Here is a 12,053-nt window from a genome sequence, read left to right on the forward strand (position 1 = left end):
TTGACTATAAAGTACTACCGATTGTTCAATAATTGGTTTATGCGGTTGATTTATTTTCTTGTAAGGTGTAGAGGCTGAGCGTAGATCCCGCTGGGATCGATGGGGCCTGACCCGAGGGAGACGAGACAAGACTGTTTCACAGCCTGATATACCAACAGCAATCTCCAGAGAAAATAGTTCCCTACGTTCACGCCAGTATTCCAAACTGGCTTCAGGTGAGTCACACAACAGTGTTCATGCACACATTGATTTTCACTGTGTAAACAGGCAAGGTTATGATGGAATAAAGCAATGTAAAACATTACCTCTGACACACCATCACGTCTGATGTAAATAAAGTAGTATAACCTAACTGATGGTCTTTTTGGAGAAATTAAAAACCCCAATAACTATTTCTCAAGAATTAGTTAAGAAGACCACTCTCTGTCTGTACATTAAATTGAACCAGAAGCTTGTTAGCTTAGCTCAGAAAACAGGGAAACAAGGTACAGCGAGCTAGATAGCTATAAAGCTGGCCCGGCTTTGTTCTCATTGCTGTGAGGTTGCCAGGCAACACATGGATAGTTGAGGAGGTGAGTAACTGTATTTCTCAAGATGCTTTAAGTTACCAAATAACATGATTGAATGTATCATCAGTGCACATGGCAATTGTTGCGTCATGAATATTCATGTGATGCCTTTTTGCTCACAGATTTTCCTCCAGTTTTCCACATCAAGCTGAGAGATCATGTGCTGCTGGAGGGAGATCCAGTCACACTCAGCTGTCTGCCCGCAGGCAGCCCCCACCCAAATATCACCTGGATGAAAGGTAAGGATGTCTGATGGAATTAAGCAGTATAACCTAACTGATGGTCTCACCTGTGGATGTTCAGAATCACTTCACTTGCAAATTACAACAATTTACATAATTTCTCTTGGATCCATTAGACACAATTATGTCTTACATTACATCTACATACTAACACATGGTACCATGACAACAGAAGTGTGATGCAGAACAATGAAATAGCACAGGAGATAAGATAAACAATTGAGATTCCTAATTTATCTAGAAACGAATTAAACTAGCATTTATTTATTTATTAGCAATTTCTCATTACTTAGCTCATATTTCTTAATTTTATTACACCTCTCTTTTCTGGACTTATCACTTCATTCTTATCAATTCATTAAAACTAAAATCTTCATCTATTATATCTCTTAACAACAGACAGTTTTATACATGATTTTATGTGTTTCCTCAGATAAGAAGCCCCTGCAGATTGATGCCAGGATGAACATGATTGCCTGCCCTGATGGTCGGCAGCTGCTGATGATCATGCAGACCACCAAAAAGGATGCAGGGGTCTATGAGTGTGTTGCTACAAACCCCTTGGCTGCTGTATCCAGCTCTTGCACAATATCTCTTGCTCGTAAGAACTCATACATAAATCTTTATTATTATTTCAGTCTGTGAGGAGTTTTGTACTATATATAAACAAATGCAAAAAAATACAGTTACAGTCACCTGAATAAAAAATAGGACAAATGATATGGATGTAATAATGATGCATTTGTTTTTACAGGTCTGCCAAACCGTCCGGGGACCCCTGAAATACCTCAGAGGTACAACAACACAGCCTTGGTACTGTGGAGGCCCTCGGACAACATGGCCCCCTGCACATACTCTCTGGAGAGGAAAGCAGAGGGTCAGTTTTACTAACACTGATTTAATGTTTCATTCCCTTTTTTAGATGGATGATGCAGATTTACAAAAATCCTTGTTAAATTCATCCAAATGGATGCTTGGTATTTTTACTGTACATTTTGAAGGGGTCACATAGATATAAGAATAATGGGAGGTCAATCTGTATGCTCTGCTTCTGGATCAACAGCAATATCACTTATTTTCCATATTAGCTGCAACCATATTCATATTCGACACATATGCATGTGTATCACTGTGTGTTAAAGGAGAATCGTCTAATACTGCACTACCAAGGTGTCTGATCCAGCAGTGACTTGGCTCACGCTCTTCGCTCTAGTTTGTAATCAGCATTGAAAGACGATCAGCAGCGAGATCCAATAGCAATTAAAACTGTTCATTTATTCAGTCCTCAGTGCAACATGTGAATAAAGTCCATAATTGTGAAAACAAACAGCAACTCCCAACTTGCAGTGAAAACTAACCTGCGCTTTTGAGGTCAAAAACATTTTGCCCTTCCGGGATCACACACCTGACCTAGACAACAGTATTCCTGTCTCTTATACCTGAACTTTAGCATCACAGCGACACCCTCAGTACATGCAAACAATTCCATTTAGGTTTTTGCTGAAGAACCCCTAATTTGGCTGTTACACTGTGCAACAACAGCTGAATAAGCAACATAATTTTACTAAAAGACCACACCAATGATACAAATGCTCCTAAGGTTGCTATTGTAAACGAGGTATGAGGCCTATTTATAGGGAAAAAAAGCTTTAAGCTGAAAATAATATTTTCACACTATAAAAAGTCTCATTAAATAAGATACTGATTTTTGCTCCACAGGTGAGACCAACTGGTTGATCGTGGCAACAGGTGTAGCTGACTGTTACTACAATGTGGTTGACCTGCCAGCAGGGGGCTCCTTCAGGTTCAGGGTGGCATGTGTAAACAAAGCTGGCCAGGGCCCCTACAGCAACCTCTCAGAAGTAATAAGCCTGGAGGCTTCAGGTAAGCGTTATCTTAAAGATGTGTGTCCTAAGCAATGTACGGATTCTTGAAGGATTGACTTTGTGTAGTTTTTGTCTTTATAGAACATTCTGTTTCTGTGTGTTTGGTCATGTGTAGAAACAGACATGTCTGGGTGTTAGATCATTGCATTTCATGTATTGTCCTTGCATATAAAGGTTTTAATGTGTATCCTAACACTCCTTCTCTTAGAACCACCTAAATCCAGTGCCACTGTGGTGGTCAAGACTGTCCCTGCAACTACTCCTACTCCCCCTGTGGTGATGATGTCATCCATGAAAGTGCCTCCCATTAAACCTGCTACCAATAAACCCACTATAGTGACACCAGTCTCTCCCTCAACTGCAACTGCAGCTCCTGCTCCTTCTGTGGCCAAATCTCCTTCCCCTGTAACCGTCAAACCCACAGTGCAGGTTGAGCCTAGCCGCCCTGCAATTACACCGCCTGTTAGTACAGCTCCCTCCGAACCAACTCCTGTTCAGACCACACCAGCTGTCCCAGCCCCGCCTGCGAAAGCCAAGACCACCCTCAGCATCAGTGTGAGCAAACCCCAAACCAAACTGGCACCTCCCCCTGTTGTCCCGCCCAAACCTCGCAGTCCTGTAACTACAACCCCCTCCATAATCAACAAACCTCCTTCCCCCGTACCAGTCATGGGGAAACCGATTTCATCTGTCCCGATGTACGCGCCGACTGCAACGGCCCGTGTCACTGCGCCTTCTCAATCTACTTCCACTCCAACCACCACCACCACCACCACCACCCCCTCAGTCACTCCTGTAAAAATCTCACCGCCTGTGGTGGTGGTGCAGAGCTTGACACCAGTGCTGCAGGGAGGGGATAGCCGGGGTCCCCCATCCGGACGGATCACACCATCAGGACGGGTTACACCTTCGGGACGCAGGACACCACTAGGCAAGCCTGGGGAGGGATCTCTGCGCCAGGGTGTTCCACAGAAACCTTACACCTTCATGGATGAGAAAGCAAGGTAACGACTACTGAAGAAACCCGACTTAAATATTCATTAGGGACCAATTTAATAAAAAAACAACCTTAAATATTAGTGGACAACTACAAAGTCACTGCTCTCATGAAAGAAGTTTAACTAAACTAAAAATCAATTGTACCCTTTCTCCTCAGTAACAGTTAGCATTGAGCTTGTGAACACATCGAGCAATTAACAGGTAAAGAGCAAAATTATTCCCCTCAGGAAGATAGTTTCTAAAATCTTAATTTTGGACTTATACTCACCAGGTGGCCAGAAACACAACTCCCAATGCTTGCTAAAGTTTCAGATTTATGTGTGTAGAAGCATGTGTTCATGCTAAAACAATTTCCATATCAACTGTTTAAGTTAACCGTGTTTCATTTACAGCTTGTTCCTGTGGCAAACACAAATATATCAAAGGAAGTACATGTTATGAATGTTGTTCAGTTTTCCCCCTCAAAATTAGCATTGGTTCAGTGAAAGGACAGAGGATTAAAATAAATATTTGTGTCATAAATGTCTACAAAGTTGGATATTTTGACCACAAATGTTAAAACTGTTATTAACAGTCAGTTGTGGATCAGTAGCTGTACGTAACTGGTTAAAAAATTACAGGTGAACATTCAGAACTCGTGAATTATACACAAAACATTTGATGTGATACGTCCCATCCTAAGTATTCTGCTGCTTCTTGGCCAGGTCACTTTTGAAAAAGAGATTCTATATCTCAACAAGCTTTTACCTGCTTAAATAAAGGTAAAAAAAAAAAAAAAAAAAAGGTGGCCCTATGGGGTTAACAATTTTCCACAATCTCATCCAAAAATAACCATATGAAACACCTTAAAGGGCCAGTTTGCCGATTTTCAACCTCAGTCCTATCACGCTATTATGGGGAGCTAATGCCATTATGGTTGAATAAAAATGCAATTTTGCTCTTTGGACGACGCTAGCCGCTTCTCCAATGGGCCCTGGAAAACCTCCGCCAGAATACGTAAAACCAGGCCAGGGAGCTTGTTAAACTATGTCGATAGTTTAGCATGCCGATGTCATGTCTTGTTCAAAATTTTCTTACTCTCTGCTTTTCTTGCCAAAAGGACACAAAGCATTTGGAAAAAATAGCTTTTGACTTCTTCTTTGTCACACAGGGGACGGTTTGGTGTGATCCGTGAGTGCAGGGAAAACGCCACAGGCAACCTCTTCATGGCGAAGATTGTTCCATACGAGGCTGACAGCAAGCAGGATGTGCTGCAGGAGTATGACATCCTGAAGTCACTTCATCATGACAGGATCATGGCTCTGCATGAAGCTTATGTCACGCCGCGCTACCTGGTGCTTATCTCTGAGTACTGCAGCGGGAAGGAGCTGCTCTTCAGCCTCATCGACAGGTGAAACCAGACAGCTGCTCTCGTTGCATTGGTTGTTTGTCAGATGTGGAATATGTAGATATGTAGAAATGCATCAATACGGAGCTGTTTGACATTGTTTACTGTTGTGTTCCAGGTTCCGTTACTCAGAGGACGACGTGGTGACCTATATAGTGCAGATCCTCCAGGGTTTGGACTACCTCCATACGCGACGAATCCTCCACCTGGACATCAAGCCAGAGAACATCATCGTCACCTACATGAATGTTATCAAGATCATTGACTTTGGCAGCGCTCAGACTTACAATCCTCTCTTCCTGAAGCAGTTCAGCCCTCCTATCGGAACACTGGAGTATATGTGTAAGAGCTTTCACACACCACAGGGAATGTCAAATCAATATTTATATACTAACATTTGATTATATGAGTATGTGCAAATGCAGGGGTTGCTTGTAGTGACAGCCTTACAGATAATTATCACCCACGCTACAAGTTTTTTTTACATCTCTACCTCATTGCTTTGGTTTTCAGGAACAACAGCCTTTTGTGAATTTAGGTGGTAAAAAATATAACCCTTTGCACATTTAAGTAATAATTATGTAATCTTTACTCTGCTTATTTATTAGAAAGAAATCGACACAAAAACAGTTCATGACACAAACAAATCACAGGTGAAAAGAATAGAAATGTCAGACGTTACCCTGAGCTGGTTCAGGTAGTTTGTCGATCTAATCTGTCGATACACACCTTTTGTGATAACTGTTGATAAGGACAGGTTATGTAACTGTTTTGTCAGTGGGCGTGCACTGGCTGAGAAAACACAGGAGAATTCAGAACAAACTAAAACTTTGTGTTCACACATTTTTCAAAGCTCACGATCATGTCGGTACATTAACAGAGTCACAGGCAATAAGTCAAAAACTGTAGTTTGTGTGCTTCAAAGACTTCAGGTTTAATTAAAGTTCTGTGTCGAATGATGAAGGCCGTGTATTCCTCCTTTTCTTCTCCTTGCAGCTCCAGAGATGTTGAAAGGGGATGTTGTGGGCCCTCCAGCTGACATCTGGAGTGTGGGTGTACTGACTTTCATCATGTGAGTACAGCGCTCACAGCTTCCACCCAGCAAGCCCTCCTTAAAAGAAATGTTTTATGTGAAAAGAGGGAAATTTGTCTGCTGCATTTTATATTTCAAGTCTTTAACTCAATATTACATGTTGTGGATGTCTTGCTAATCCAATTGATTACATTTACAACTAAACAGTCCATGTGGAGAGAAAAAGCAGGCGGAACATTATCGCCGTAACGACATCCCGGCTCCCACCAGTGTCATCTGACAACTATTTAGCTTCTTAATAATCTCTATAAACAGACATCTGCATGCTAAAATTCAACTTAAGATAAATTCCCTTGACGCTGTGTCACAAAAGCCGTTCAGTGTTTAGATTTCCTGACTTCCTCAAATGCATCAGAAATGATTGATCTGACCTCCATTCAACAAACGAGCATTTTAAAAGTAGTTTTCTTCTTCTCTTGAGGACAGACCTGACAAAGCTTCATTTTTACTTTTTAATAATCTGCATCAGGATGTTGAAATTTCAGCAAAGGTAAGAAACTCACAAAAAAAAAGCGTTTTCTGTTTCTGTAAACAATACAGCACATGGAAAAGGAAGTCTTGACTAGAAGTTGTTATCGTTAACCGCTGGCTACACGCCCGGCATGTACACCGTTGTCCCCAGAGGCTATGTCGTCATCAGACTGTAGCCGATGGGATCTGAGATTGCATTTACAACCAACCTTGTGACCCTTCTTGGATTTTATTTTGCATTGTTCATATGTTTGAGGATTTTCAAAACTTCCACCTGCTTTTTCCAGGTTGAGCGGCAGGTCGCCTTTTATTGAAAATGATCCTCAGGAAACTGAAGCCAGGATCCAGGCGGCCAAGTTTGACCTCTCTAAACTCTACCAGAATGTGTCCCAAAGTGCCTCTCTGTTTCTTAAAAAGATCCTCTGTAGCTACCCTTGGTAAGATGAACATTAGTCCTCTTTGTAATTCCAATAATGAAAATAATTTTTGACAGTTAATCTGTAAATGTACATCCTTACTGTCTGGTCATCAACAGGGCCCGCCCCTCCATTAAGGACTGCTTCAATAACTCCTGGCTTCAGGATGCCTACCTGATGCGCCTTCGTAGGCAGACTCTCACCTTCACAACCACCCGTCTCAAGGAATTCTTGGCTGACCAGCAGCGAAGGCGACAGGAGGTGGCAACCAAGCACAAAGTTCTCCTGCGGTCCTATCAGAGCTCGCCACAAACTCCCACCAGCCCCGCCACGCCAAATGTGCCAACTACACCCACCACACCCACCACACCTGTCACCCAGTGAAAACAGGCTTCCAAAAACCAGTTGGCCGGACTTTAGGACCAGACTCTGAGCCGTGAGGTGTGGTGGTCTCTACAGGTTTGAGTTGTTGAACTTGGTTAGACGAAACTGAAGAAACCAGCAGTGGCTTTGATCTACAGAGACGTCTCTTTTGTTTCTTTTCTGGTTCTGAAAGAGAATCTAAAAGGATCCTTTCTCACGGAAAGAACCTCTTACAAAGTCACAAGAGCCTGACTGCTTATTTTATATGGTGGACCTTGTTCTTACAAGGCTGGATGTTGTCTTCAAGTTTGTACCTCAAGGTTTGTAACTTTGCATACATTTTGGATAAACTACTTCCTATCTTACTGTCAACTCTAAAATGATTGGAGCTGGCACAATGTAGTGACCCACCATGCAAGGCCTAAAATTGCTGTTATAGAGTTTTGATGTTAGAAACCTTGTTCCATTTTAGTACAAGATATTCACCAGGTTCCAAAACAAAGAATATTTGCCAGAATTTAAAAACAAGGACTGCTCAAACAAAAGCAACATCTCTACTATATCAGTCTATAGGGACATATTCAAATACTGCCTGACAAGAGGTTTATTCTATGATGTCGAAGACTGTTTCCCTGATAAATGACAGCTAAATATTTTTCTTTATAAACTAAATCAAATTTGAATTTAAGCAGTTTTTTGCTACAGTACCTGAGTTTTTATACTCCTGTAGCATCTCCATGATCGTCAAGATTGTAGCAGTTCCAGTTTGGAGCTTTTGAAATGTGTTTTGAGTTCAGAGGATTCATCGGAGGACTCTCTGTAAGGGCTATTTGAAAAGGACTCCTATAATCAGCACAAATTTATTCCTCAGTGTTCAAAAGTAGGATAGTAACTATTCTGTTATTCTAAAGAAAAATCATTTATTTCTTTGAATTTTCATTAAAGCATCATTTTTGCCCCAAGTGATGATGTGGACAGCATTAGTGGCTCCCTGCAGGACTGCCACTGTGTTGGCAGGGACTAGTTCCTTCAGCACAAATAAGCTAAAAACCATCACATTTTCTTCCAGGTAGACTAAACTCTCCTTCCACTGCAGCCCAGTGTAAAAGATCCAGTTTGAATAGCCCTGCACAAATGCATACACTCATTTCTGAGTTTACTATAATGTGGTTTACAAGGTTGCTGATACAAGATACAAGCTCATTGTTAAATGTGGATCATTCAGAGGGTCAGTGGTAAACTTGATTGCTGTAGAAACTCACTGCTGATACTGGGGTGCATCCAAGTGCCCTTAAAAAGTTAGCATTAGTCAGCATAGAAACAGCCTTTATTAACAAAGTATGTTGACATGACAATTTTGAGTGTATTAGTTCTTATTTTAGCAGTAATTTTCAATTTTAAACAGCTAGTTAAATGAAAAAAGGGGTTTGTTTTATCAGTTTTTTTCTAAATTAGTTTTTAAATGTAATATCTTTTTATAAATAACATCAAGTAAGATTTAAAATTGGCATTATATTTCAAATGAATTATTTTTTTCAATTCCCTTTACTAAGTTTCATGCACCAGCCCAAACAAGCTCACAAGGCACTGTGTACAGTGATCAAAATATAATTTAATACATGTGCAGAATTGCAGCCGCTGCAGACTGTACAGGACAAAATGAGAAATGTTCAAATCAAATACGATCCACACAGCTCGAGGAAACAATTATAGAAATAAGAGACACTTCCTCTTTTTCCATGCTTGATATAGAAAGCAAGTTTTTGTTCATTATGAAGAGAAATGACAGGATACAAGGCTTCCCATCAATATTAACAGAATGGGTAAATTATAAATGTTCTAACTTTTGTTTTAATTTGGTAAAACACATAACCTTTCCTCTTCAGGGACTGAAGGCTCCATCTAAGTGAGAAAAGGCTTAATATCCCCTTTGGCCCAAGGATGGTTCATCCTGAACATTTGTTTTGGGAGACAACCCTTTGGAATTATGTCAATTCCCCTACATTTGCTTTAACTTTACATAATCATAAACCAGTGAGACACTTATCATTTGATCCATCCTCTTTTATTTACAGTAAATTAATGTCTAAGTTGTTTTGTCTCTTTCATGTTGCTTTACCTTGTAAGTTCTAATTCAGTTTAAGACATGAATGTAAAACATTTGCACAAATGTCCATGTATCGATATTAAGTACAGATTTGCACACTTAACACACAAGTGTAATTTTCATGACAGATATGGGATTAACTTAAAGGAGTGCATTAAGAAAACACAATCAGACACAGAGGAGTGTTCGACAAAGATACCACATGAAGCTGCAACAGAAAATCACGAGTTATTTTATTTTGTGTATTGACTGACAGAGATTGTTGGTAATTCTATGAAATTATTTTAGTAGTTCTTTATGTTCTATTGCTACTGCTAGATAAATACTGCCCTTTTCTGCAGCTCTTTGTCTCTTTTCCTATGCACAGTACAAGCTAATCACAGGACAAATATCTAAAACCGGAATGAAAACATGCAAGATCAGCATGAGGATGCAATGTTGCATTGAATTCTAAACGTCTGTGCAATATATATCATGTTCTTTAACCATATAAAACTAAACTGCAACTGTTTGTAAGCAGACAACAGGGTTTTGAAAAAGATGTTGAACGCTCCACATTTTGTATTAAGATCCTATGCCGTATTTTGTGGAATGTGTTGCAGTGCCTCGTGATGGATAGTAGACCCACAGAGAAAATAGTTTGTTAAATGAATGACAAGTTCTTTATTTTGATTATATGAATGTGACTGCTTTGTGTGTGGTTCGCAAACTGTTTATTTATTGAGTGACTGTATTTGTTACAGCTTCTGCTTTTTATTTTGTGACATTTCTGAATCTGGCATGGAAAAGGCATGACAGCTGTTATAGCTATGACAAATAAAGGAAATATGACAAATATATGATAAAATGTAGCACTTTGTTTCTGCAGTGGATGGAAACTAGGTGTCAACTATGGAAACAATGCTACATATAGAACTGTTCCTGAATTTGTTAAATTTTACATATGATTTACTTTCATTTTGTTCTTAGTTCAAGCTGCGGCCACTCCCTCCAAGTGACCCTGTATTTTCACCAGGGATGACACACATTTTAACCACAAACAAAACTATAAATTGCTCGAAGTAAACTCAGGATGATCTGATATGAAGGTTTTAGTAGGTGTGGAAAGTATCGTAACATTTGTTGTACATCTTCATTCAGCGTCACGCTTGCTCTCTCTCACACAAATGTAAAAAGAACCAGGCCGTCACAATTACTATAGGGAAGATCTGTGCAATTCCTGCTATAACAGGTTTAAATGACCCATTGAATATCAAATTGTTTTAACCAATTGTCTAGGTATCTTCAGGTGCTAATACTGCAGATGTCCAAAGTGAAGGCTGCACCCCCTCCTGGGGGAAATCTGAACATCAACCATACTCAGGTCAAGGAGGCTGCTATCCACAACCAAGCCTCTTACTGCGTTCGAAGGTATCAACATTTCTAAAAAAATATGAAAGATAATTTGCATTTGGGCAGAGAAGATAAAAATGGATGGAATACTGTAAATTGTGTACAGTCAGAGATTATTTGTTGCCAGCACCATCTACCTGTAATCAGAGGCATTGCAGCTTCAGGGACTACCACACAACCAGCTGAGTGTGGTGATTCTTATTGATTTTATAAGGCTGTGAAAACACGCAGAAAGTCCAACAAGGAAGTTGATTTTTATGTTTTCGTTCAGTTCTACTCTTATTTTCGTGGTTGAATAAAGGACAAATCACTATTGGGCTAGGCCTTAGTTGTATAGCCTATAGTATTCACTATATTACAATTCAATTCAATTTAATTCAAAAGAGCTTTTTTGGCATGAGAAACATATATTTACATTCCCAAAGCAAAAATAAAAATACAAATGAAGTATAATAAAAGAAGATAAAGACAAAATGTGCAAACAGTGCTGCATAAAACTGCAGACTTTGAAAATATATGGTGTTTAACTTAAAATTTAAACTGAAAATGTTGAATTTACTCTTTAAAATATAAACAGATAAGTAGTAAAGATTACTTAAGATAAAATAGAAAAAATAATGTACATTACTCTGTGTCTCAATAAAACGATTTTCATGACACCAATGACTGAAAATAAGGTCAAACAATTGCAGCCATAAATAATTATAATTTTAAAATAGTCCTTGTTTGTATGGATGATGAGTGTTTCTGTAGGTTTTTCAAACAGAGAAGAGTAACTTTTGATCTTAGGTGTGGGTACTTTAAAGACCGCCCCTTACTTCCGCTTTCTGTCGGACGGTTTCAAGGCTGCCCCTGTAAAACGTCAGAGATGTGCATGAACAAACTTTAAAATCACGCCACGCACACAAAACGTCTCACTTTTACGTCAGAGAAGTGAAACATTTTCACAATTTAAGCTAACATTATGATAGTATAAGTTTTTTTCCACGTTTTAGCAATTATATTCGGCAAGTTTACACAAAAAAAATCTAAAAAATAAACACCAGAAACTTATTGAAAGATTTCCACACATTTTTCACAAAATCAATATAGTTAAAAGAGTAAACCATTAACACGTTAGAGTGATGT

At 39.4% G+C, this 12,053-nt stretch overlaps 1 protein-coding gene across 1 annotated transcript in view; it reads left to right on the forward strand.

The window, feature by feature from the left end:
• The window catches only part of spegb (striated muscle enriched protein kinase b), a 40,712-nt gene extending 30,332 nt beyond the window's left edge, over nt 1–10,380 (forward strand). Inside the window, exons 31-41 of the mRNA XM_069662693.1 lie at nt 66–215; nt 692–808; nt 1,245–1,412; nt 1,566–1,688; nt 2,531–2,695; nt 2,906–3,701; nt 4,847–5,086; nt 5,202–5,425; nt 6,080–6,155; nt 6,935–7,084; nt 7,183–10,380. Coding sequence (XP_069518794.1) covers nt 66–215; nt 692–808; nt 1,245–1,412; nt 1,566–1,688; nt 2,531–2,695; nt 2,906–3,701; nt 4,847–5,086; nt 5,202–5,425; nt 6,080–6,155; nt 6,935–7,084; nt 7,183–7,447 — 2,474 coding nt within the window. The 3' untranslated portion in view covers nt 7,448–10,380. The remainder of the gene's footprint in view (nt 1–65; nt 216–691; nt 809–1,244; nt 1,413–1,565; nt 1,689–2,530; nt 2,696–2,905; nt 3,702–4,846; nt 5,087–5,201; nt 5,426–6,079; nt 6,156–6,934; nt 7,085–7,182) is intronic.
• The last annotated feature ends 1,673 nt before the right edge of the window (nt 10,381–12,053 follow it).

The sequence above is a fragment of the Semicossyphus pulcher genome, unplaced genomic scaffold (genome assembly GCF_022749685.1).
Source record: "Semicossyphus pulcher isolate SPU_LCO1_2020_fin unplaced genomic scaffold, fSemPul1.0.p SCAF_15, whole genome shotgun sequence".
In the NCBI taxonomy this organism is placed as follows: Eukaryota; Metazoa; Chordata; class Actinopteri; order Labriformes; family Labridae; genus Semicossyphus; species Semicossyphus pulcher.